The sequence below is a fragment of the Hemitrygon akajei genome, chromosome 8 (assembly GCF_048418815.1).
Source record: "Hemitrygon akajei chromosome 8, sHemAka1.3, whole genome shotgun sequence".
NCBI classification, from domain to species: Eukaryota; Metazoa; Chordata; class Chondrichthyes; order Myliobatiformes; family Dasyatidae; genus Hemitrygon; species Hemitrygon akajei.
Window position 1 is genome coordinate 79233600 of NC_133131.1, and position 27503 is coordinate 79261102.

The following is a 27503-nucleotide window of genomic DNA, read 5'->3' on the forward strand; positions in this document are numbered from 1 at the left end:
TTTCAAAACTGACTACATAGTTTTGGTTACACAGCAAAATTTATACTTTTATACTCCAATATATCCCCCCTTTGAGACCCAGAGGGTCTCACACAGAGAAAGAAGACTAAGAGTCTGCGCACAAAAGCCCCAATAAACTCAAGCACTTATTCCCAAATCTCGGGTTAAACTATAATTTTCTGCACCAAGACCTCAAAGTATTCTCTCCCTGTTACCCTGGGCCGCTGAGCCAAAAACCTGTCCCTCTGTACCTGAGACAGGGAAAAAGACTCAGAAGCCCTTACAATCTACTCCCACACTGACATTTTGCTCTTGTTCATCCTGTAGGTGTTGTAGGCTGTAACGATACATTTTCGTTGTTTCTTTCTCCACTAAGCTTGCTTCAGTAATTGCCACGAGCATTGGAAATTGTTTGGTTGCAGCACGCACTACAAGAGATTTGAGTCAAGGAAGAAAACAGCACAGCACAAGCGCACAGCTCAACAATATAATACTGACAGTTATTGCCATTTTAGTCAGCCATGCTCCCCATCCTCCGAGTTTACTTTCTAACCCTGTCCGAACCCTGCATTCTGTGCGCATACCTTGCACTGTGACAAGACAAAGTCCACTGAAGCCTGTAAATAAGGTGACCAAAAACCATCCTTCTTTATTTGCTTTATCACTTCCCCCCTTGCACAATGGTCAATCCCATGCGCTTCTGAAATCAGAATCGTCAGTAGAGGGGTGGGCACTACCAACAAACCATCTTCCATGCTCCACAAGCCTTCCGGGTTCTGCTTGGCCCCCCTTCGTCTCCACATTGTCTGTTCTGCCAAAGTTGCCTTACCTTGTATTTCAAATAGGTCCTCTACCACAGGTTCTGGAGCTAGGCTTACCTGGGGGGGCAATGATAGCTGATGTACATCCAGACGCTTTTCTGGCTGCCTCGTCTGCAGCTTGAATTCCCTTTGTTATTACATCATTTCCCTTTTTATGTGCCTGGCATTTTACTATAGCCAATGCTTTAGGTTTCATTGTGGCTTTTATTAAGTCTAGAATTTGCTGACAATGTTGTATGGGATCTCCATTACTTTTTTTAAAACCTCTCTGCTTCCACACTGCCTCGAACAAATGGCATACTACATGAGCATATGCCGAATCAGTATAGGTGTCTACTTTCTCACCTTCCATCATTTCACACGCAGCTGTCAGGGCTTTGATTTCCGCTAGTTGGGCGGAACACGGTTGGGGACAGGACTCCATCCTAATAATCTTATAGTTCGACTAATCCTGCTGCACCACTGAGAACCCTGTGTGATTTCCATCATAATCCCTATAACAAGAGCAATCTACGAACAGAACCTTTTTATCTGCATCCTCTAATGGTTCTGACCGTAAATCTGCTCTCAATTTGGCTAATGCCATCGTCTTCCCTACACAATCATGGGGTTCTCCTTCATAGCCCAAAGGGACAAAATCGGCTATATTGCATCTCTGTATAGTTATGTCAGGAAATGTCACTAGCATCTGATATGCTGCTATCCTGGCTGGCATCAGCACAAATTTCCCTCTTTCCAGCAATTCTGCTACTTTGTGGTGTGTGTACAGAGTCACAGGCTAGCCCAGGGTTACAGATGATGCCTTTTCATATGCATAGTACAGCGCCGCCAATCCCTGATAACAGGGTGGATACCCCTGAGCCACCTCATCTAGTCTCGTACTGTAGTATGCTATCGGCTGCTTTGCTTTTCCTGTGCCTGTCTCTTGTGTTAGAACCACTGTGACATAACCCTCCTGTCGGTTGGATACATACAAATGAAAAACCTTCTCGTAGTCAGGCAAAGCTAATGCTGGTGCTGACTGCAATTCCTGCTTAATAGTATTGAAAGCTATCTCCGCCTTTCCATTCCACTGTAAGCCGTTCTTCAAATTTGTATGTCCTGCTTCTTTCATTATCTTTCTCAAAGGTGCCACAATCTCAGCATAGTCTCCTATCCAAGCTGAGCTGTACCCTGCCATTCCCAAAAACGTCATCATCTGCCCTACAGTTTGGGGTTTTGGGGCCTTAGTTATTGCCTCAATCTGATCTGGTGCTATTGCTTTCACTCCCTTGGATATTACCCTCCCTAAGTATTCCACTTGCTGCGTGCAAAATTGCAGTTTCTTTTTGGATACTTTATGTCCTCCGTGCGCCAGCTTCTCTAACAGAGTTATAGTGTCCTGCTCACACTGTTCCTCGCTGTGGGAGAAAATCAACAGGTCATCCACATACTGTAACAATGTACTTTCCAATGGTATGCCCTCTAGGTCTGCCTTCAACACCTGATTAAAAACATGTGGTGAATGTTTAAATCCTTACGGCATTCTGGGTATAGGTATACTGAGCATCTCTGTAAGTAAATGCAAACAGATACTGACACTGGTCGGCTAGAGGAATGCTGAAGAAAGCCAAACACAGATCAATCACTGAAAAGTAACTTGCTTCTGGTGGAACATTAGTCAAAAGCATGTGTGGGTTGGGGACTACCGCTGGCCAGTCCTCTACCACATCATTTACCGCTCGCAAATCATGCACCAATCTCCACTTAGATTTATCTGCTTTTAAGACCGGCAGCAACGAGGTATTGCATGGACTGTTTGTTCTTTTAAGCACTCCTATTTCAAGCAACCCCTGCACTGTCGATGCTAATCCCTCTTCTGCTTCTGGTCTTAGAGGGTATTGTGGTCTCCTGGGTGGAATTGCTCCCCTTTTCAGCCTTATTTCCACTGGACTAGCTGTTTTTATTTTCCCTACATCCGTGTCATGCTGTGACCACAGAATAGACGGCAACTCATCTAAACTTTTATCTTTCTGCTGGCCTCTTTCCTTTCCCAGCAAGGGCAGGTGTGGGTGGGGAGTTATTTCGACCTCTCTCACTGTCCCTACCATATCTACACTTACCATTATTTTAATGCAATTGTTGTCTTCTGATATCCACACCTCTGGCGTGATTTTCCTCCACACTGTTACAGTTTCAGCACTCTTAACTAAGGGTCCCAAGTCATTAGACTGATATCCCTTGTTTACGAACAACGTTACGTGGGGCGCAGCCTCCGGTATCCTGTACCATTTTTCTAAAAAGGTGTTCCACTTAACTTGTAAAGCTGCCCCTTGCTTTCCAATTATCATAGCCTCCCCTTCCAGGTGCTGTTGGGTACATGCCTCCAGGTGCCATCTCTCCTCTAACTCCCTGTTCTGAGTCTCGTCAAAAATTACTGTACAATGTAGCTCAGATTTGGGCATTACAGCCCTGCACGCCCTTTTTCCATTTTTCCCAGGTTTCCTGAATCTGATCTGCGATGTCTCCTATCCAAAAGACATTAGCCTTCTTGTCTTCTTGCACTATCAATTGAACCCCTGCTCTTTCCACACTCAGCCCATTTCTGGTGCATTCTAATTTTAATTCCAGTTTCAATAAGGTATCTCTGCCTAACAAATTAAGCGGAGTTCCTTTAAATACTAGCACCGGCAAAACAATTCCTTTATTTCCCATTTTCAACCGCACTGGAGCCGTGCACTGTGTCAACTGTGTTTTCCCCGAGAACCCTACCGTCGAATAAACTTTCCTGACATGGGAAGGTGAAGGGCATACTGTGGCTGTACACAAGTGTATGTGGCTCCAGTATCTATCATCATTGGTGTCAGTTGCCCTTCTAACATAGCCTGAACAATGGGTTCCTCATCTGCCTCCCTTGTTATCATTTGGTAATGTCCCTTCCCACTCGAGTTCTCGGGGCACCCCTAATACCTCGCATAGGGGTTCACAGGTCCGCTTGGGCCTGTGGGGGCTGGTCCTTGGCTAAACTTTAGTTCCCTTCTTATCGGTTCCTGCTGGTGTGTGACAGGCCATAGTATAAACAGACAATCTCTTCTCATGTGACCTGGTTGATTACATCCCTAGCACAATCTCTCTACCTCTCTTTCCCCCTGTTTCCTCACTGGTCCCCTCTGCCCATAGCTCCTCTGTCCCCCTCCTTGGGACTTCCAGTCCTGTCTGGGCTGTTTGAATTTAGTCTGTTCCTGATAGGGCATTTGTGGGAATGCTCCTCCAAAGATGTTGATTATTGGCATGGGGTTTTCCAGCCCTTGTATTACAGTATGATCGGTCCCTCCATATAGCAGTGCTTTGTCCAGTTCGATGGCTGTACTCGAACCGATGGTTGCTGGCAGCATCTTTCTGTTTTTCTCTTTTTCCTTCTTTTTGAGTTCTTCGAGCTGCATTTGTATTAACTTTCTTTGCACCTCTTCCTGCTGCTCAGCCAACCTTCGTTTGTCTTTCCGGTATTTCTCAACCGCATGGACTATGTGGTCTCTAAATTCCTGTGGGGTCATTGACGTCAGCCCAACCACTTCCTCCAATTTGGATTTTACTTGTGGAGGCATTGCATCCAAAATGCTATGTCGGAACAGTGAGGTCATAAATAAGCTATTCTCCACCTCTTGCTCAGTCTCCAGTCTCCACCTTTTCAACTGGTTTTCTACGTAGGCTGCTGGGTTTTCATTGTCTCCCAGTGGATCCCCTTTTAAGGCTTTGGGGTCCACTTTGGGTGGATAAAGCTTTCTGAGGGCCTGCCATACCCTCTGCCTCACTCTGTCAAACCCGTCTCCATCAGTTCTTGGGTCGTTCGAGTTTACTATGCCAGCCATTTCCATTAGTTTGTTAAATTTGGAGGTTCCCATCAACTTTATCAATAGTGCCTTCAAATCTCCCATAGCCAATAATCGTCCCACTGTTTCTTCTTCAAAGGCTCTAATCCATTTCCCTGCTCCTTCATGTAAATTGGGCAGAGTGTTTTTCAGCCCTTCTAGGTCCTGGGATCCCCAAGGGATGTACTGCACTTGTCCTGATCCTTTTACTAACAACGGCATCATTCTTCCTCCTTCTTCCCACCTGCCCTGGCTCTCCTCCTCACCTGACTCCCCATCTGCCTGAGGGTATGTCTTTACTGCCTCCCACACAAATATCTCCGGGGTCCTCTTCTTCCCTCGGTCTCCCTGTGGAGTCCTTCCTTTCTGTCTTGATTCAATACTTGGTTGGCCCTTGGAGTATTTTTCGCATCTCCTCTGGCAATCCCCTCTTAGTAACTTATCTGGCTCTCTCTCTACTTCCGCAAGTCGCTCCCCGACCGCCTCCTTCTGCTCTTCTAGGCTTCCGCCTCCTACCTCTTCCCCACAAATTCTCTCATCCTCTCTCTCTCCACTTAACTCTTGCTCCTCCAATGAGTCACCTTCTCTTTCTTCCTGTCCGTGTCCGTACACCTGTGGCAGGGACTCCTCATGGCCCTTACTCGTGCTTGATTCCCTTCTCTCTTGTGTTTCTCCAAGACTCCCATCTCCTATCTTTTTTCCAATTCTTCTTGAATGCCTCATCTCTTCCTGCCCTGATGAGCCACTTTCTTTTCTAGTCTGTTTATTTCTATTGTATAACCAATACTCCTCATACTCCTTTTCCTCTCTCAAGTATTTCATCCGTTCAATCCCTTCTTCCATTTCTCTCTGTGCCTGTTCCACCTTTATCCTTTCTGCCTGTATCTCCTTCCATATCGCCGCTTTTTCCTTCTCATATTGTTTTTTTTCCTCCTCATTATCCCAAACTTGTACTTCTCCCTGCATGTTTACTGTTCCCGTCAGCAGGGGGCACTGCTTAGGGGTTCCTTCCTCATTATAGGGAGGGGGTCTTTCTGCTTCTTTCACATCCGGGTACGGATCTGAAGCCAGCTTCTCACTGTACCTTCCTCTCTCTCTAACAGGCAGTTTCTCCAGCACCTTAGTGTCTTCCTCGCTTGTAATCAATATTCTACCTGTCCTCCTCAGCCTTTCTCCCTCCGTTCTAAAGAGTTTTAGCACTTCCATTTCTCATTCTCTTTTTTTACCCTCTTTTCTTAGATTTATCTTTTGGTTTGTAATTTTTAATTAGTCCCTCCATTTCTTCGCACAGACTTACATCAAACGTTCCTTCTCTTGGCCACTTTGTGACCAGGTTTTTGATTCTTTTTTCCCATTTTTCTGAAGTTTTTGTGATCTCATATTTATTTATCAGGAATTTTTTGCTCAGAATCTCTACTGCCGTTCCTTTACCTGTCATGTTATTCTCTCTTTTAAGGTATTTCAGAGATTCACAGTTCGTTTACTGGATAATATTATTTACTCTAATTCTATGCCTAGTCTATCGTCTATCTACCAGCGCTTTAAACTATATATTGGACTGTCCTTGTTTCCTATTCTGTTCTGCCCGTACAGACCTCTATTCAGAGCGGTACCCACAGAACTTGCTCTTTGCACCTCGTCTATTCAGACCCTTATCTCTTAAGGCGGTATCCACGAGGATTTTCTCTATTTTCCTTTCCCTGCCCGTTTAGCCCTTCATTTCATACGAAGCGGTATCCACAGGGATTTACCAACACCACGTGGAATTTTTCTTAACTTAACTTCTTATTAACTTATTTGTACTTACCCTCACTGCAGTGCTCTTGATCAATCCTCTGAGCCTCCTGTTAACCCCCAATTCTGCCAGATTCTTTGAACCGGAGAGACCCTTTGGCAGTGGTTCCACACTCCTGAGACTCCAAGACCTCCCCAAAGCCAACAGAATTCTTAGTCCAAATTGTCGCAAAAAGCGCTTACCTTTTGTTTGGGTACACCCTTAATTCTGTTAGCCTTGTGGGGGTCCCTAGAGGACTGGGAAGCGTCCCCAATCTGCCGTTTCCATTCCGCGGGTCTCTTTCCGGTCCTGCCGCGGTCGCCAATTTTGTCGTGGTTTCTCGTGCCCCACAAATGACTAGGAGACGCAGAAGATTCTTCAAGAAGTATTAAACTTCAATTTGCAAATCAAAGCTGAGACAGTCATTGAGCTAGTCACTGATTGCCCACCGATCCCCGGACACAGCATTCTTTATAGCAATCTCCTGGTCCAGTTGCATTAGCATATGCAATCGGTCTATAGTTGCGTATCACACGTACATCCTGCCACTATTGTTTCTACCCATTGACTTAATCATGTTCTAATCTACATCTCTTAGCTACCTCTCATTAACACACCATTGTCTTCTACATTCTTAAGATTTCATTCTCCTACCAAATTGGGTACATGCATAGCAAATAGCAAGTTTCAAAACTGACTACATAGTTTGGTTACACAGCAAAATTTATACTTTTATACTCCAATAATAGCTGTGGTCCCAATACCGAGCCCTGTGGCACCCCACTAGTCACCACCTGCCATTCTGAGAAACACCCATTCACCGCTACCCTTTGCTTTCTATCTGCCAACCAGTTTTCTATCCATGTCAATGCCTTCCCCCCGATGCCCTAAGCTTTTATTTTACCCACCAATCTTCTATGTGGGACCTTATCAAATGCCTTCTGAAAATCGAGGTACACTACATCCACTGGATCTCCCCCGTCTAACTTCCTGGTTACATCCTCGAAAAACTCCAACAGATTAGTCAAGCATGATTTACCCTTGGTAAATCCATGCTGGCTCGGCCCAATCCTATCACTGCTATCTAGATACACCACTATTTCATCCTTAATAATGGACTCTAGCATCTTTGCCACCACCGATGTCAGGCTGACAGGTTGATAGCTCTCTGTTTTCTCCCTCCCTCCTTTCTTAAAAAGAGGGATAACATTAGCCATTCTCCAATCCTCAGGAACTGATCCTGAATCTAAGGAACATTGGAAAATGATTACCAATGCATCCGCAATTTCCAGGGCCACCTCCTTTAGTACCCTAGGGTGCAGACCATCTGGACCTGGGGATTTGTCAGCCTTCAGTCCCATCAGTCTTCTCATCACTGTTTCCTTCCGAATGTCAATCTGTTTCATTTCCTCTGTTACCCTATGTCCTTGGCCCATCCAAATAGTAGTACTATTCAGCCCTTTAACATCTAAAACAAGAGTGTTTCCATGCTGTAAATTAATGTCCCCAAGAGCATTTTGAGCTGTTGGATATGACATAGGTTCAGAGTACCTCATTAGTGCAGGTTGTAAGTGAACACCCAGAAACTACCTCTTGGGGGTCTTGTTCATGTTTCACAGACACTTAAGGAACAAATAAATCAGTATTGAGTGTGTTGTTTTTCTTTGTACATTTTCAATGTAAGAATTCTCACCGTAGTACCGCCCTGCACTTTTAACACTTGCCACACTTAGCACTTTAGCCATATGTGCAGCAATTTCTTTCTGCAACTTATGCTGTTCCTCCTGCTCTTTCAGCACGCGTTTGTCCTTCAATAATCTTTAGTGTGCTATTAGTGCAGGTAAATCAGCCTCTGTTTTAACGCATGCAGAGGAGGTAGTAGATACAGAGGATTTTCTTCCTACAACAGAAGTACTGACATCGAACACCCTGTCATTTGGTTTCACATTTTCCTGTGGGTCACCTGCTCTATGCTTAGGCAAAGCATGCCTTGGAATTTGAGAAGCATTGTTTAATGGAAGGTGAGACACGTAATCACTTGTTGCAACAACATGACCTTCAATATAACATGTTTGCTTCAACTATTGTTTCACATCCACTATGAATACATGGAGTGCATGGGAGGGGTAGCACCTCTAGATGGGGGGCTTGTCGCACTCCTTGGAGTGGCTCATCATCTATTGGTCCCCATCAACGCCCAGCTCTCACCTGTGGCTCCTTGAAGCTGTTTGCATGCGACAGCGGCCACACCCCAGGCAACAGCTTTGACAGGCCGGCTAAACCAGGTGAAGGTAGCCAACGGGTCTGAAACCCTTGGCGAGATGGGAATTTACTCATCCCAGCATGCGAAGACTGCTTTGGTGGACCAGGCGGAGGAAACCCCAGGGGTTTGGAAGCTGAGGTGTTGCAGCAGCGCATTGTGGAGTGTGTAGGGCATGGCAGAGCACTTAAATAGACGCAGCCATCCAATGCAGCCAAAGAAGTTGCCAGACATAATGATTTTTTGTGCCACTGGCTCCTGACTTCTGAGGCCGAGAGAGTGGGATGGTCTCTGTGCAAGGGTTTTCTACTTTAATACCTTTCACTCACTGGTTACATTGTGCAACAAGGTCGGCTGGTGGCGCAGTGAGATCAGCGCCAGGCTCGAGTACGGAGGTTCCCAAGTTCAATCCAGTGGCAGACCGCCCCCAAGCGCACTTTCTATCCATGCTGGGTTGATGTCGATCTCACAACTTGGCCTCGTAAAAAACACTGTCACCCTGCACAATGAGTCTTCCTCAGACTACAAGAGACAACTATATATATATACACACACACATATATATATATGTATATCTATATAAATGCACTAGAATATCTATTTTATCTCTTTTACTTAATCTTGGGAAGTAATGAGATTAGCATGTGAATTTGCTTAGTACCATCTTTACAGAGATTCGTCAAGAAGAGATGGCTCCTACATAGTGTTATTTGACATGTAACGATTTAATGTTTTTTTAAAAGTAACTGCTTTTCAAGTAGTTTTAATTAAATATACTTCAATTGCTTCTAAATATCATTAATCGTCAAAGACATTTAGAGACAGTGAAAAGTCCTTTGATGGTGCAAGTTGTTAAAAAGGGTGGTTCATGTTAGGTCATCAGATCTCATCATCTGAGGTCAGGTAACAACTAATTCTGCTTTCAAACATTGAGGCTACAATGATGTTATGAGCTACATGACTGCAAAAAGTTAGTGCTAGTAAGGGATTTAAGTGAGGGGAAGCAGCTATCTCAGGTATTATTTTGTTCAAAATGTGTACATCTGCAATGGCATCCAATATTTTTGGTTAATGTAAGTCCATACCTAGTGTCCCAATACCATTTAATGTACATTTCTGTTCCACGTTGTGTATCTTCTAAGTTCCGGGGTCATACAAGTGTAACCGCTAGAACACACACTGAACAACTACAAACACATACAGTGGCTACTGGGAAGCATACTAAGCAATTACTTGTGTATAAGTAAGTATATAAAATACAGGCACATAATTAGTTGCCAAACTAAAAAGAAATTAACAATAAGCAGTCAAGTCCACAGTACTCAACGCTTTAATTTATGAAGGCAAATATGGCAAAAACTCTCTTTGTGAACATATCTGCTGTGTACTGTAACACTTTATTCTGCCCTCATTATTGTTTTACATTGTATTACCACAATGAATCACTGTAATTAGATGATCTGTGGATGGTATGCAAGACAAGATTTTCACTGCACCTCAGCACATATGATAATAATAAACCATTTTGCCAAGAAGGACCTACTGTGCATACTTCTGATAACACTGTAAAATCCAGATTACTTTATAATTAAATATTAATAATTATTTTTTAAAATTAGAGATATAGTGCACAATAGGCCCTTTTGGCCCAATGAGCCACACTACCCTGCAACCCACCTGACCTACTCACAGGACAACTTACAATGACCAATTAACCTATCAATCGGCACGCCTTTGGACTGTGGGAGGAAACCAGAGCACCCAGAGGAAATCCATGTGCTCATGGGAAGGATGTGCACACTTCTTACAGAGGACACCGTAACTGAACTCCGAGCTCCAAGGCTTCAAACAGTGGCAGCATTGCGCTAACCACTACCTTATTGTGCACCTTTCAAAAGATTGAAAGAAAACAATGATTTTTCTAATTGCTCTGTTACCTTACTGTTAATCCTCTGGGGTCTCTGTACAAGGCTATACAAATACTTACTATAATCTTGCCATTTAAATATATTGTCTTTTTCTATGTTCTTGCTTCAGTAGAAAACTTCACATATTTTCACATAGTTTTTTTGTATCTGCTTCATTCTTGCCCAGTCATTTAACTGATACAACCTACATAGTGTGGAATCCAACATGTCTATATCATATAATCTAATTTGCTTTACACTTGCACAAACTCCCACCATATTTAAAAAGAAATTTACTACTACCAATGAAGATATCGATCATGGCTTAATTTACAGTTGAGATCTATATAATCAGAAACACGTGTTAATAACTTAGATGCGGAAGTGCTGAGTAACTTTTTCAAATAGCTGAAGCCGAACTGCTGTGTTTATGTTCTCCAGTACCTAAAGTTGACTAAATGAAAATGATTCATTTATTTAACTTTTGTCTATTAACTGATTCTTAATTCAATGAGGCTTAATCTTGTTTAATAACATGTTGCCTGTTACTTAAGACCATAGAACACTACAGCCCAGTCTGGCCCATGGACCCATGATGTCGTGCCAACCTCTTAACCAACTCTGAGTTCAATCAAAATCTTTGCACTTACATAGCCCTCCAGCTTTCTATCATCCATGTGCCTATTTAAGAGTTTCTTAAATGCCCCAAATACTGTATACTGCCTCTATCACCACCACTAGCAGGGCATTCCATGCACTCAACAGTCCCTGTTACTTCTGACATTCTCCCTGTGCTTTCCTCCAATTACCTTAAAATTATGCGTCCTTATATTAGCCATGTCCCGCTTGGAAAAATGCCTCTGGCTATTGCCTCTGTCTATGCCTCTTATCATCCTGTACACCTCTTTCAAGTCACCTCTCATCCTTCTTCACTCTAAAGAGAAAAGCCCTAGTTCAGTCAACCTACCTTCATAAGATATGCCCTCTCATTCCATCAGTATCCTGGAAAACCTCTTCAGCACCCTCTCTAAAGTTTCCACATCTTTCCAATAATGAGGCTACCACAACTGGACACAATATTCCAAGTGTGGTCTAACTAGGGTTTTACAGAGCTGTAAGATTACCTTCAGGTTCTTGAACTCAGTCCTCCAACTAGTGAAACCCAGCACATCATACACCTTCTTCACAGCCCTATTAACTGGCGTGGAAAATTTGAGGGATCTATGGACATTGTATCCAAGTTCTCTCTGCTCCTCTGTACTGCTTAGTATTTTACCATTAACCCTGTATTCTTCCTTCAAATTCAACCTTCAAAAATGAATCACTTCACACTTTTCCAGGTAGAACTCCATCTGCCACTTCTCAGCCCAGCTCTGCACCCTGTCAATGCTAATGTCCCATTAAAACCTACAATAACCCTCCACACTATCTAGAACTCCATCAACATTGGTGTCATCTGCAAACACACTGATCAACTTTCCATTTCTTCATGCAATTCACTTAAATTAGTCACCATGACCAGGGATCCCAGAACAGATCCCTATAGAACACCACTGGTGAGTGACCTTTAGGCAGAATACTCTTCATCTACCACCACTCTCTGTCATCTATGGCAAGCTAATTCTGTACCCACATAACCAAGTTCCCCTGCATCTCATGCCTTCTGACCTTATGAATGAGCCTACTATGGGGAATCTTACTAATTGCCTTAATGATATCCATATACACTCCCTCCATTGTACTATCTTCATCAATATGCTCTGTCACATCCTCAAAGTATTCAATCAGGCTTGTGAGGCATGCTGACTATCTCCAATCATACTATGCTTCACCAAAGGTTTGTAAACCCTGTCTCAAAGTACAACTGCAATAATTTACCTACTACTGAAGTATGACTCACTGATCTATAATTCCCAGGATAATCCCTACTCCCTTTCTTTGAACAAAGGAATAACATTTGTCACCCTCTAATTATCTGGTACTTCTCCTGCGGCTAGTGAGCACGCAAAGTTCATTGCAAGGGTATAGAAATCTTTTCTGTTGTTTCCCATAGTTAACTATTCTAATATTTTACCTTAATAAAAGTTTCTAAAACTCCATTTGCACTAACTTCATTGGTCCTTCTCAAACTACCTCCTCAGAAACATTTTCAAATAATATTTCCTTTTTAAACACTATGTTGACTTTAAACAATCCCCTTTTTTTTAATGATTCGGTTACACCATTCCTAATGATAAACACTCGCACTCTGCATGTTACTGATGACACCCAAACTGGTCTATAGCCCCAGAGTAACTAGCATAACATCCATTCCATTATTTTGAACAGGTTCAATGATATATCTCTGAATGGGCTTGCACCCAGTGTTATTCTCCATTGAGGTATTTCACACCCTCTTGGACTAATCACTTCGAGTTTACTGCAAGCAGTATCAAAGAGGTTGGTTTGTGATGCAGACAATTAAGCTGGAGCTTGGGTATCCAGTTGATGTTATGCACAAATTTCTTCAATTTTGAGCCTTTGATTTTGAGCTCAACAGACTGACTGGAGCAACAGTTAGTATCTGGAGCTTTTGTGTTAAACATTCAAATGATGATATCACCGTTATATCCGGCTGAGTTTCCAAATTGTCACTCCATACTGTTGTTTTAACAGATATTTTACAAACAATTATATTCTAACAAATAACAAATGAAGAACAACAAACCAGTGGAAGTAAATTTGAAATCGCTTTCAATTTATTTAAGTTTGTTTACTTTCAATTACAGCAAAAGCAGAAAATTATGCTTTGGTAGATTGAGGTCAAGCATTTTAATAAAACTAGATTTTAACTCAGTAACATTAAATCCATCATTTTCTGAAATAAATAATAAACTTAAATATTATAAATAGGCCAAATATGCTTTATACTTCTCAGTTTCACAGAAATTAACATTAAACTGCTGGTTCTGAATATAGAACAACAATGTATTCTACTATAAAAGCAGATCTCAAGGAACCAATGTGAACTGGAATGTTGCTTTGCTCTAATAAAGAAACAGGTGTGGGAATTCATTTAATGAATCGAATAACTCGAATAGTACCCTCCATAAATAGAGCAAAGTTTCGAAGAATAACATGAATTGTCACTTGCTTATCCCAATCTCTCTTAGAGGATTGTTCCATATGGAAAGCAGCTCCATTGCTTTTGTCCAACTGAGCAATACGTTCCCGGATCCTGCTCTATAAATGGAGAAGGAAAGTGAAAATTAAACCAGGCTTTTTTTTTACAGTCCATGTGAAACAATAGTAACTTAAACCAATATATTGCTAAAATTCAAGACCATTCCACAGAAATGCCAGTAATTTGATAATTATTATGAAAATAGAATCAATCATAGTGAGACTATGAAACTTGAAGAAATGCATTAGTAATTTGATAGATGTTTGTTGAAAACATATAAGAGGGGTAAAAAAATGTGGCTTAATTCGTTTTTCTGGGTTCCCTTCAGATCACCACTAAGTTGTGGAAATTTGAGTGTATCCTCCAGAAATTCTACTCTTGGTCCACTTAAGGTTATAAAGCACTCATGACTATCCTAAAGTTGTAAATTATTAACCTTGCTGCTGATATGCATCAGTGATAGATATGACAATACTCTGGCTTAGAACCTATTAAGATAACGGATGGATCATATGTAAAATGAACTTGATAGTTTTATTTTTAGAGTTTTACGTGACTAAGCTAAGCATAAGTAATTATTCAGGATGTGTATTTAATCATTCAAAATGTTGATCCATTGTATGTACTTTTGTATCTAGGCAGATGTGATGATCTTGAAGTTATTTCAAATAACGAAACTCCCAATAGAACACTATCTAAGTAAGTGAGTTTCCTCATTAATCATCTTGCTATTATTATGACAAATATATACGTTGTACAGCAACAGAGGAAATTATGTGATCACTAACGATTACTGCCCTGTTCCAAAGTTCAGGGGATCTACTGAATTGTATTTTAAATAGATGACTTAACCAAAACTCCTCCGGTTTTGCTCTGATTATCAGTTTCTATACATATGACACAAGAGCAGAAATAGGCAATTTCTTAGATAAGGGACCCAAAACCGCTTACAACATTCCAAATGCAGTCTGACCAATGCCTTAAAAAGCCTTAGCAATCTGATTTCTATGGCAATCTGATCTACACATCTACAAATTAGATAAATATAGCAATTAAAGTAAAATACTTAAGGCCAAGGGAGATAAACATTTGAGCAATGCAGAAGTACACAGAGTTATAATACAAGGGTTAGATAGAAGAAGGCTTGTTTGAAGAATAAACTCAAGCATAATGCATTTGTTCAAATATCTGTTTCTCCATTGTATATTCTGTGCCATTTTACAAAATTCATTTAACCTCTTCTGGCCATGCCCAAAACAATGTTTATGTCCCAAATAATTGTTACCTCTACTGGGAGTAAGTTAACCAAAATCTTTGTGCTGCTCAACATTGCATCGACCTGTCGATTATCATCCTTGATCCACTGACTCACAAACAGCAGGTACTTTCTGTATTCCTGAAATCCCTTGATGATCTTGGACAAACATTTTTTCTGCAAGCAATATAACATAATTTCAGACATCAAATTTGATCATTTGATTAAAAAAATCTATTGGTGCAAGAAAGAAATTATTTTAATATGGTCTTTCACACACTGTGTATCCACAAGTTTTAATGACCACTTTTTGAAGCTCAACTACTGTAGCAATATAATAAATGTAGATGTTAATTTGTACCAGCAATCTTTAGTACACAATAGAGACAGCAGCACCAATAGGACCAAAGGATCTATTTCATTGTCACAAGAGATTCTGCATATTCTGGAAACCATGAGCATCACACACAAAATGCACAAGGAACTCAGCAAGTCCCTTCCCCTCACCTGTCCATCACCTCCCTCTGTTCTCCTGCCCTTCCCTTTTCTTCAATTCCTTCTTTTTAAGCCTTTTACCTCTTTCACCTATCACCGCCCAGCTTCTGACCACCCTCCCCCCCCACCATCCACATCCCCTCACCTGGTCTTACAGTACCTATCACCGCCCAGCTTGTACTCCTTCCTCTATCCCACCACCTTATTCTGGCCTCTGTCCTCTTCCATTCCAGTTCTGTGGAAAGATCTCTGCTGAAGCATCAATGGTTTATTCCCGTCCATAGATGCTGCTGGACTTGCTGAGTTCCTCCAGCGTTTTGTGTGTAATGCTGTCTATTGTATTGATCCTGGCTTTGGGATAAATGCATTATATTTATTACTGCAAACACGGAGATTACTCCTCAGCACCATTTTCACAAGGTGTTTTGGGGTCTTTCAAATGCATGAAGTCTCAGTTAAAAAGTCCATGAATTGGAGTTTCACTGGCGCATTATTATCTCAGTGTAGTAGGGGCATCCACCTAAATTATAGGTAAGGTTTGAATCAACAACCTCCTCACTGAAAGCTAAGGATGGCAAATTTATTCAATAACTTTGTTTCTTCTTTTATTAAATGTGAAGGTTTTAATATGTCTGAATGTGTGAAAGGGATCTCCTTTGTCAAATTGTGTGTAAAATATATTCGGTTATATTTAAATCCATACATAAAGTGACCACCATCAGTATACTCATAGCTACACAGATATGGATTCATTTTAAATGAATTGTTCAGTTGCTGGAATAAAATTAATATTCCGTTCTTACGCTCTCCTTGAATAATGTAGCAGATTATGCAAATCCACCTCTCCCAACAAGTACATAACTAACGCAATGCTACAAGGTAGGTAGGCCTCTGTTAGTCTCGTGAGACCATGGATTTTCACCTCAGAAAGTTTCCAGGGTGCAACCCTGGGCAGGGTTGTATGGAAGACCGGCAGTTGCCCAAGCTGCAAGTCTCCCCTCTCCATGCCACCAATGTTGTCCAAGGGAAGGGCATTAGGACCCATACAGCTTGGCACCAGTGCCGTCGCGGAGCAATGTGTGGTTAAGTGCCTTGCTCAAGGACACAGATGCAGCCTCAGCCAAGGCTCGAACTAGCAACCTTCAGATCACTAGACGAACACCTTAACCACTTGGCCACACACCAACACATGCTACAAGGACCATTTAATTAATAATTAGTTAAATGCCTCACCTTCTGAAAAGTTCTCTGGAAGCACTTATCCTTCTTTCGAATCTGAGGGAGGTCCATTTTGTACATCTCCAGTGAATTGGCACTTCCATTACACATGAAAAAATAGTTGCACAGCTGTGGAAAATATAGTATAGTATTTCATTGGTCACCATCTCTACCCTATTAATGCAAGGAACTGATGGACAGATAATCTCCAGGAGCGGAATAAACATGACAGCTTCATAAACACATGGATTCATAGTGCTACACAGCATGAAAAAATCCCGTCTACCCAACCCATCATGCTGACCAAGATACCTATCTATGGGGTATCTCTATAATTAGTTAAATTTCTATTTCTTTCTTTTCGTATTTGCACAGTTCATTGACCTTTTCGCACTGGTTGAACACCCAAGACAGTGTGGTCTTTCATTGATTCTGTTATGGTTATTATTCTGTTACGGATTTGAGTATGCAGAGAAGGAAATGAATCACAGGGTTGTATATTTTGACATATATGTACTTTGATAATAAATTTACTTTGAACTTTGAACTAGCTCAATCTTGTCCTTCCCCTGGTATGGTGACAAGAATATCCACAACAGGTCTAACTGACAATTTGTACAACTGTAACATGACATTCCAAGTTCTACACAGTTCCTTGTCCCATGGAGGCAGGACTGCAAAATGTTTTGTTTACCTGCGCCATCACTTTCAGGGAACTGCAGCAAAGTTCAAAGTTGAACTTTTCACTTTATTATTAACATTTTCTATGTGAAATTTGTGGTAAACTATCACCGAAAACAATGAAGAGGTGAGCAAAGGTGAGGCTGACTTGATGGTCACGGCGAGCGAGGTCGAGGCATGTTCGAGACAGAGTTGAAGAAAACAAAACAATGATCAGAGGTGTTCCGAAGCCGGTCCACCTTAATCGACAGCAAGGCTGGATCGATGAAAGTGCTGGGACAACTTGGAAAGTTTGGATACGGCCAGAATGTGGTGCCGGGATCCAGGTACTGATGTGGCAGGTCCTGGGTCCTAGGTCCTACAGATCCTTCCTTACACTGATCCAGGGGCCTAAGGAATACCCCCAGGTGAGGTGACAGTGTCAGGGTTATCTCTTGTATTCAGTACTCCTGGTGTGGCCTGCTCTACGTCAGTGACACCCGACGTAAATTTGGGGACGACTTCATCGAGGACCTTCGCTCCGTCTGCTATAAAAGTCAGGATCTCCCAGTGGCCACTCATTACAATTTAATTTCCATTCCCATTCCAAAATGTCTTTCCATGGCCTTCTCTGGTGCCGTGAAGAACCTATACACAGCTTTGATGATCAGCACCTCATATTCCATCTGGATAGCCTCCAACATGACTGCATGATCAATGATTTCTCTAATCTCCAGCAAATTCTCTTTTTCCATTCATCATTCTGGTTCCCCTCGCACCCCTTCTCTTCTCCTCCCTCTGGTGCCCCTCCTTCCATGGTACACTCTCCTCTCCTATTAGATTTATTTTTCTTCTGCTGTTTACCTTTTCCACCTATCATCTCCCCTCTCCTACTCATCCGCCTTGCGACTCACATGCCAGCTTCTACTCCTACCCCTCCTCCTACCTTCTTATTCTGGATTCTGCCCCCTTCCTTTCCAGTCCTGATGAAGGCCCAGAACATTGACTACGTATTGCCCTCGATAGATGCTGCTTGACCTTCACAATTTTAAGTGTGTTGCTCAAGGCATCCAGCCTCTGCAGAATCTCGTGTGTTTACTATTACTACCAAACCAAAGGTTCAATGCAAAATGCGGGACCACTTGCTGGGTATCACAGCAGCAGACTTAAAAATCAAGAGGTGTATACAGACCCCCAAACAGTAGTAAGGAGGTGATCCACAAAACACAATGGGTGATAGAAAATGCATGCCAAAAAGTCAATGTTACAATAGTCATGGGGGATTTCAATATGCAAGTAGGTTGGTAAAATCAGATTGATGCTGAATTCCAAGAGGGGGAATTTCCTATGAGATGGCTTGATAGAGCAGCTTTCGGTTGAGCCCACTAGGGAATTAGCTATTCTGGATTGGGTGTTGTGCAATGAACCAGAACTAATTAGAGAACTTAAGTTGAAAAAACATTTAGAGGCAAGTGATCATAATATGATCAAGTTCACTCTGAAATTTGAGAAGGAGAAGTTAAAGTCAGATGTATCAGTATTATCATGGAGTAAAGGGAATTATAGAGGCATGAGAGAGGAGTTGGCCAGAATTGGTTGGAAAAGAACACTGGCAGGGATGACAGCAGAGCAGCAATGGCTGGAATTTCTGGAAGCAATTTGGAAGACACAGGTAGATACATCCCAAAGAGGAAGCAGTACTGGTAAAGCGGCACAAATGTGGCTGACAAGAGAAGTCAAAGCCAACATAAAAACCAAAGGCAGGCATATAATTGAGCAAAAATTAGTGGGAGGTCAGAGCATTAGGAAGCTTTTACAAAGCAACAGAAAGAAACTAAAAAATTATTAAGAAGGTAAAGATGGAATACGAAAGTAAGCTAGCCAATAATATTAAAGAGGATGCCAAACATTTCTTCAGATACATAATGCAAAAGAGAGGTGAGAGTGAATATCAGACCACTGGAAAATAATGCTGGTGACGCAGTAATGAGGGACAAGGAAATGGCAGATCAACTGAACTGCATCAGTCTTCACTGTGGAAGACTCTAGCAGTATGATGGAAGTTCCAAGTGTCAGGGGTCACAAAGTGTGTGAAGTTACCATTACTAGGGATAAAGTAGTTGGGAAACTGAAAGCGTAAAGTCAGATAAGTCACCTGGAACAGGTGGTGAACACCCTAGGGTTCTATAAGAGGTGGCTGAAGAGGTTGTGGAGGCATTAGTAATAATTTTTCAAGATGACTAGATTCTGGAATGGTACTGGAAGACTGGAAAATTATAAATGTACTTACACTCTTCAAGAAGAGAGAGAGGCAGAAGAAAGGAAACTACAGGCTAGTTAGTGTGACTACAATGGCAGGAGAAAAGTTGTAGTCTATTATTAAAGATGACGTCTCGGGGAACTTGAAGGCACATGATAAAATAGACCATAGTCAGCATGGTTTCCTCAAGGGAAAATCTTGCCTGACAAATCTGTCGGAATTCTCTGAAGGAATAACAAGCAGGATAGACAAAGGAGCATTGGTTGATGTGGACTTAGATTTTCAGAAGGTGCCACACATGAGGCTGCTTAACAACATATGAACCCATGGTATTACAGGAAAGATTCTAACATGAATGAAGCAGAGGCTGGTTGGCAGGAGGCAAAAAGTGGGAATAAGGGGAGCCTTTTCTGGTTGGCTGACAGTGACTAAGGGTGTTCCACAAGGGTCTGTGTTGGGTTCAATTCTTTAATGTCCTATGTCAGTGATTTGGATGAGAGAATATATAGCGTTGTTGCAAAGTTTGCAGACGATATGAGGATTGATGAGGGGCAGGTAGTTTTGTGGAAGTACAGAGGCTACAGAAGGCCGTAGACAGATTAGGAGAATGAGCAAGGATGCGGCACATGGAATACGGTGTTGTAAAGTGTATGGTCATGAACTTTGGTAGAAGAAATGAATGGTTAGAATATTTTCTAAATGGAGGGGAAATTAATAAAAACAGACATGCAAAGGGACTTGGGAGTCCTTGTGCAGGATTCCCTGAGGGTTAATTTGCAAATTGAGTCGGTGGTGAGGAAAGCAAATGTGATGTTAGCATTCATTTCAAGAGGACTAGAATATAAAAGCAAGGATGTAATGTTGAGACTTTATAAAGCACTGGTGAGGCCTCACTTGGAGTATTGTGAGCAGTTTTTGACACCATATCTTGGAAAGGATGTGCTGAAATTGGAGAGGATTCAAAGGAGAATGATTCCAGGAATGAATGGCTTGTCATATAAAGAGTGTTTGATGGCTCTGGACCGAATTAATTAGAAATCAGGAGAATGAGAGGTAACCTCATTGAAACCTATCGAATGATGAAATGCCATGATAGAGTGTTTGTGGGGAGGATGTTTCCTATGGTGGGAGAATCTAAGACCAGAGGACACAGCCTCAGAATAGAGGGATGTCTTTCAAGAACAGAGATGAGGAGGAATTTCTTTAGCCGGGGAATGGTGAATCTTGGAATTCTTTGCCACAGGCAGCTGTGGAGGCCCAAGACTTTATTTATATTTAAGGCAGAAGATGACAGATTCTTGATTGGTCAGGGCATGAAGAGATACTGAGAGAAGGCAGGAGACTGGGACTGAGAGGAAAATTGGATCAGTTTTGATGAAATGGCAGAGAAGACTCAATTGGCCAAATGGCCTAATTTTGCTCCTATCTCTTATGGTCTTAAAGTCATATTACATCTGGTCATAATTGGCACAAATCACTGGTATAATAGAAAAGTTTTCAATTCTGTGATAAATACAAGTTTAACAACAGTCAAAAAGTTGGATGTTCTCCAGGATAAAGAACTCCATTATCCACTCTTTTACTTCAACCTCTCTACTACTGCTACAAATGATAGCCTTCTCTACCTTCTACAAAAGACACAGCAATTACCTGTCCCAACCCTTCTGACAGCAGCTCCTAAACCACCAAAACCTCCAAAACCTGAACCACTAAAGTTCAAACTCAACCTATTGCCAAAATTTGTACTGTCTGTGTCACCAATGACAAACCCTGGCATTAATCACAGTAGCTACAAGAAGCACAATAGAATCAATGGAAGACCATGTCCAACAGGATGTACAAATACCAATGTGAAACAAAAACACAATCACTGCACAAATACAAAAAGAACAAGAGAAACACATAATAATGATAAATAATCAAGCAATAAATATCGACAGCAAGATGAAGAATCCTTGAAAAAGAGTCCATAGGTTGTGGGAACAGTTCAGTGATGGGGCAAGGGAAGTTGGAGTGATATTATCCCCACTGGTTCAAGAGCCTGATGATTGAGGGGTAATAACCATTCCTAAATCTGGTGGTGTGGGTCTTGAGGATCCTGTATCTTTTTTTCTAAAAGCAGTAGTGAGAAGAGAGCATGGCCTGGAGGGTGGAAATCCTTGTTGATAGATGCTGCCTTCCTGCGATAATGCTCCTTGTAGATGTGCTCAATGGTGGGGAGGACTTTACTCGTAATGGACTGGGCCTACCAACACTTCTTGTAGGCTTTTCTATAGAAAGGCATTGGTGTTTCCATGCCAAGCTGTGATGCAGCCCGTCAATATCCAGTGTTGTGCAAAAGTCCTAGATATATATATATATATATATATATATATAGCAGGGATCTTTTGTATAATACTGTAAGTGGCAATGAGGTTCTCTCCTTCATGAGATTAGTGGTTTTATGCTTGTTATTAGGGTGTATTCTGGAGTTATGTGAATATAGCAGATCCTAATTCAAGCAGGACCCTTTCTTTAGTTCTTAATGTAAATTGTAAATTGCCAGCACTAAATTGAAATTCCAGTACTGTGCAGAAGCCTTATGCACCCTAGCTAAAAATATGTGTCACAAAAACAAAAGAGCTGGTTGTGGACTGCAGGAGGAATGGAAACAGGCTAACCCCTATTGATATCAATGGATCTGGGGTAGAGAGGGCGAACAGCTTTAAGTTATTCAGTATGTACATAACTGAGGACCTATCTTGGTCTGTACATATGACTGCATATGGTGAAAAATATGCAACAGTGCCTCTTTCAGCTCAGATGGTTGAAGAAGCTGGGCATGAGTCCCCAGATCCTAAGGATTTTCTACAGGGGCGCAATTGAGAGCATCCTAACTGGCTGCAACACTGCCTGATATGGGAACTGTACTTCTGTCAATCGCAGGACTCTGCAGAAAGTAATGCAGACAGCCCAGCTCATCTGTGGATGTGAACTCCCACTATTCAGGACACTTACAAAGACAGATGCATAAAAAGGGTCCGAAGGATATTTCGGACCTGAGTCACCCCAGCCACAAACTGTTCCCGCTGCTACCATCTGAGAAATGGTACTGCAGCATTAGAGCCAGGATCAACAGGCCCTGGGACAACTTCTTCCACCAGACAATCAGACTGATTAATTCACACTGACACAATTGTACTTCTCAGCTATATTGACTGTCCTGTTGTATATCTTACTGTACATACTATTTATTACAAGTTACTATAAATTGTACATTGCACATTTAGACAGAGACGTAACATAAAGATTTTTACCCCTCATGAATGTGAAGGATGTAAGAAATAAAGTCAATTCAATTCAATTCAGTTCAGGATTTTTGCACAGTACTGTTCTCTCCACCACACATTTTAACAAGTTTGTTAAAGTTTTAGATGGCGTGCCAATTTTTTGTGAACTCCAAAGAAATTCGAGGCGCTGCTGTGTTTTCTTCATAATGGCACTTGCATGCTAGACCTAGGACAAATCCTCTGAAATGATAATACCGAGGAGTTTAATGTTGCCTACTCTCTCCAGCTCTCATCTCTTGATGAGGACTGAGGCTCATGGACCTGCAGCTTCCTCTTTCTAAAGCCAATAGACTTGGTCTTGTTGACATTGGGTGAGAGGTTGTTTCATGGCAGCACTCAGCCAGGGTTTCAATTTCCCTCCCATCATACACTGATTCGTCACCATCAGCGACAGGGCAGGGGTACCAGACACTGAGGTTACAATAGCCCACAAGTTCCTTTTTGAGTGCTATAGCACCCTTTACTTTGAAATATATCACCCTTCAGTTTAACAGGGTCTAAGAAGAACTGTGGTCCAAGGAAGTATTTACCACTACCTTAAGTATAATTAGGGCAATAAATGTTTACCAAATCTTGATTATTTTATCTATTTATACGGAGAGCCAGTATGGAACAGGTATTTCTAGACCACTGACCTGTGCCAATTAGCATCCCACTGATTTAACCTCAGCCTAATCACAGAACAATTTACAATCAGCCTACTAACCAGTAGATCTTTGCACTATGGGAGGAAACCAGAGCACCCGGAGGAACCTCATGCGTACACTGGAAGAACGTGTGAATTTTCTTACAGTGGACACTGGAATTGCCATTTAAACTCCAATGTCCCAAGCCACAATAGTGTTGCGCTAACCACTATATTACTGGGATGTCCTTATAAAAAGACAGGATGTTGGGTTTACGAGCCCAATGAGATACCACTCGACCACCGCGCCGTGTATGACAACAACCATTAAAAGAAAGAGCACGAAATGCTGCTTCAAAATAACCTGGAAGCAATTCGCTAAAGCTCATATCAAGGAAGGAGTTTCTCAGACTCACCTGCCGATTGCTTTGCTCTGAGGCAATACTCTGGATGAACAGGGCCAAAGGTTCAAGATCCAGTTCTGCAGACCTTCTGGGGGCTTCGGTCGTTACTGCCTCTCCTGATGATTCGAGGAGAGTGGAAGCATCCATCTGAGATACCACGGCGACTGTCAGGTACATCAGCAGCATGACAGGCAGATAGAGGTCTGGAAGAGAGAAAGAGAGAGGGAGAAGGTTAGTAGTGGATTTCCCTCCAGCCAAGGTCTAACAGCAGAGCGTAGAGATCAGAAGCTTTACTAACAGCGATCTGAGGGCATGGTCAGAGTTGTAGGTTCGTCAGTGGAGAGCTGTGGTAGAGCTGAGTGTTGAGACGTTTTCTGGTACTTACAGAACATTGCCACTTATTTATTGTCCAGGACTAGTAGCTGATTTTCCCAGTGGAACCCCTGACATCATCAAATCTAAAAAAGTAACGAATGTTAAAAATGTTTAACTTTTTTTTCTTCAGTGTAAATATTTGCCAATTGGGGCAATTGAGGAAATTACCACCAGAGAGTATTCCCCATTTCATAGTGAAAGTGTTGTCTGTAAAAGCCTATAGCTTAAAAAAAAACCACATTTACAGTAAGACATTTGCACTTTCTCTCTTATTACCCACGTCTTTCAGCACTTTATGAAGGGGAGAGAACACCGTAAGCCATTGTTTTCTGAAGTGCTTCATCCTGATATCTGTTGGTGATTTGTCAGCCTCATGTAAAACTAGAGCTACTAATGATTGTCAAAGTGAGTGAAGTAGTGGCTCAGGCCAGCAGCAACAGCTAATCATGGACTGTCAAGGGACAATGTCTTATGCTCATTTGTTATTTTCACTATCAGGAGTTACATTTACAGTGACGAAGTAAGGTAACAGACCCTTCTGGCCCAATGGGCCCCTGCTGCCTAATTACACCCTTGTGACCAACTAACCTACCAAACTGTACGTCTTTGGAATGTGGGAGGAAACCGGAGCACCCAGAAGAAATAATGTGGTCACAAGGAGAACACACAGACCCCTTACAGACAGCAGCGGGAATTCAGCCCAGGTTGCTGGGGCTGTAATAGTGGTACACCCCCTCATACAATGACTTATGGTGGTTTTCTAGCAGTTGTTTTGACAGCCACAGAAAAATTGCAATGGTAGACAGCTAATCATTCTGGTAGGACAATGTGGTAAATAAGTTAGCTGGCTGGGGTAACTGTGTGGGCACGGTTGGGGTGGCAGAGACGACAGGATGCGAAATCACACACCGCACAACCAGGCGGCAACAGGGAAATCTCCACTACACCTTCCCTAAAGCTTCCGTATCCTTCCTACACAGAGGTGACCAGAACCGAACACAACATTCCAGGTGTTGGATTGGCTGACGAATCATTATTTTTCATGTGGTCCTTTCTGCTTGTCGTATTGGTATATAATCCCCTGTATACTGTACGTGTAAATGTTCAGTGAGTTGTTCAGTGGGTAGAGTTGTCTCTGTATTTTTCTCAAAAATTCGTGGTATTGGTGGTGGGTGTCACATTACTTGAATCTGGCTATTTAATTGGTAATTGTTATCAATGGCATTTCAATGGAATTTACTGTTATCAGTAGACTGGCATAAGGAGACCACGCCATCTTTCCTTTGCCTCTTGACACGCTTCTTCCTTTCTGCTCTTTGTTCCTGTAACACTTAATAAACATAAGCACAAGTTTTAAATCCTCATTCTTATCTTCCAAAGGACCTTTGGATTCCAATCAGGATCCAACACAGTGCCATCTAACCAGAGCTGCGATTTTACCTCACAGCTCTTGAACAGAATCCCCTGAAGAATGAAGGTCAACACACTTTTACACATTGCTAAGAATCCTGCTGTTTATCCTGCATCTTGCCTTCAAATGTAATCTTCCAAAGTGAATGACTTTGCATGTTTCCGGGTTGAACTTCATCTACCACTTCTTAGCCCAGCTCCTCATCCTGTTAATGTACCGTTATAACCAACAATAGCCTTCGACACTATTCGCAGTTCCATTAACCTTTGTGTCGTCTGAAAACTTTTTAATCCACCCTTGCACTTCCTCTCCAAGTCACTGATAAAAACAACAAAGAGCAGGAGAGATCCCTGTGGAGCACCAGTGGTTACCAACCTCCAGGCAGAACACTCTCCATCCACTCTGCCATCCGATTCTGAATCCAGAAACCAAGTTCCTCCACATCCCATGCCTCCTGACTTTCTGAATAAAGCTTCCAATGGGGAATCTTATTCTTCCCAAAATCCACATTCACCACTTCCACTGCTCTTCCTTCATCAATGTGCTTTGCCACATCCTCAAAGAATTTAATCAGGCTCGTGAGGCAGGACTTGCCCCTCGTAAAACCATGCTGACTATTCCCAATAACACAATGCTTCTCCGAATGCTCATAAATTCTATTTCTAAATTTGGCACTGTCTAAAGTAGTGAGCAGCAGAGCAGCGTCCTGCAGGGCAGGAACCATATGACCACTGGTAAGTCTCGTCGGCAGTGCGTCACTCTGAGCCAATAAAAAGAAAGGAGGTGTAAGCAGAGTGGCCATTGTTGAAACAGTGTTAGAGTGGTCTGGTCTTGCCGCAACAGGTCTGGATGAGAAGTAAGTTTATTTTACAGTCACCGAGAATGAGACCAGATATAGTGGTTTGTCCCTTGCGTGAAATGTGGGAACTTTGGGAGAACTCCAGTCTCCCTGATATGAAGTGAACCGAGCTGCAGCTCCTCAGAGGCCGTGTAAAGGAACTGGAGCTGCAGCTCGATGGCCTTCGGCTCATACGGGAGGGTGAGGAAGTGATAGGTAAGAGCCACAGGAGTGACTGTCAGGAGAGGGAGGGGTATTATATGGCCACAGCAGTCTACCCCTGTGGATGTCTCTCTCAATAATAAGTATGCTACCATGGATACTGTTCAGGGAGATGACTTACCAGGGAGAAGACAATGTGAGCAGATCTCTGGCACTGAGTCTGGCTCTATGTCTCAGAAGGGAAGTGGGGAGAAGAGGCTAGCTGTACTGATAGGGGATTGATTGCTTAGGGGAACAGAAAGGAGGTTCTGTAGATCAGAATTAGATTCCCAGATGGTTTGTTGTTTCCCTGGTGCCGGGGTCAGGGACATCTTGGATTGAGTCCAGAGCATTCATAAGTGGGAGGCTGAGCAGGTCAAGGTCTAACTTGGTACCAATGACATAGGTAGGATGGATGACAAGGTCCTGCAAAGTGAGTTCAAGGATTTAGGTGCTAAATTAAAGGACAGGACAGAACCTCCAGGTTTGCTATACATGCCACATGCTAGTGAAGCCAGAAAAAGGAAGTTTATACAGTTTAATATGTGGTTGCAGAGTTGGTTCAGGAGGGAGGGTTTCAGAATTCTGGATCATTTGGCTCTCTTCCAGAGAAGGTGGGACCTGTACAGAAGGAATGGTTTGCGCCTGAACTGGAGGGA

The 27503-nt window shown here is 42.2% G+C and overlaps 1 protein-coding gene across 1 annotated transcript; it reads right to left on the reverse strand.

Moving 5' to 3' along the window:
* Positions 1-13661: 13661 nt before the first annotated feature.
* LOC140731436 (interleukin-6-like) lies at positions 13662-24196 on the reverse strand. The gene is made up of 4 exons (XM_073052937.1): positions 24032-24196; positions 16757-16870; positions 15059-15205; positions 13662-13832 (listed from the first exon to the last, which is right to left on the reverse strand). The coding sequence occupies exons 1-4, from the start codon at positions 24194-24196 to the stop codon at positions 13662-13664; spliced, it is 597 nt and encodes a 198-aa protein (XP_072909038.1).
* Between the last annotated feature and the right edge of the window lie 3307 nt (positions 24197-27503).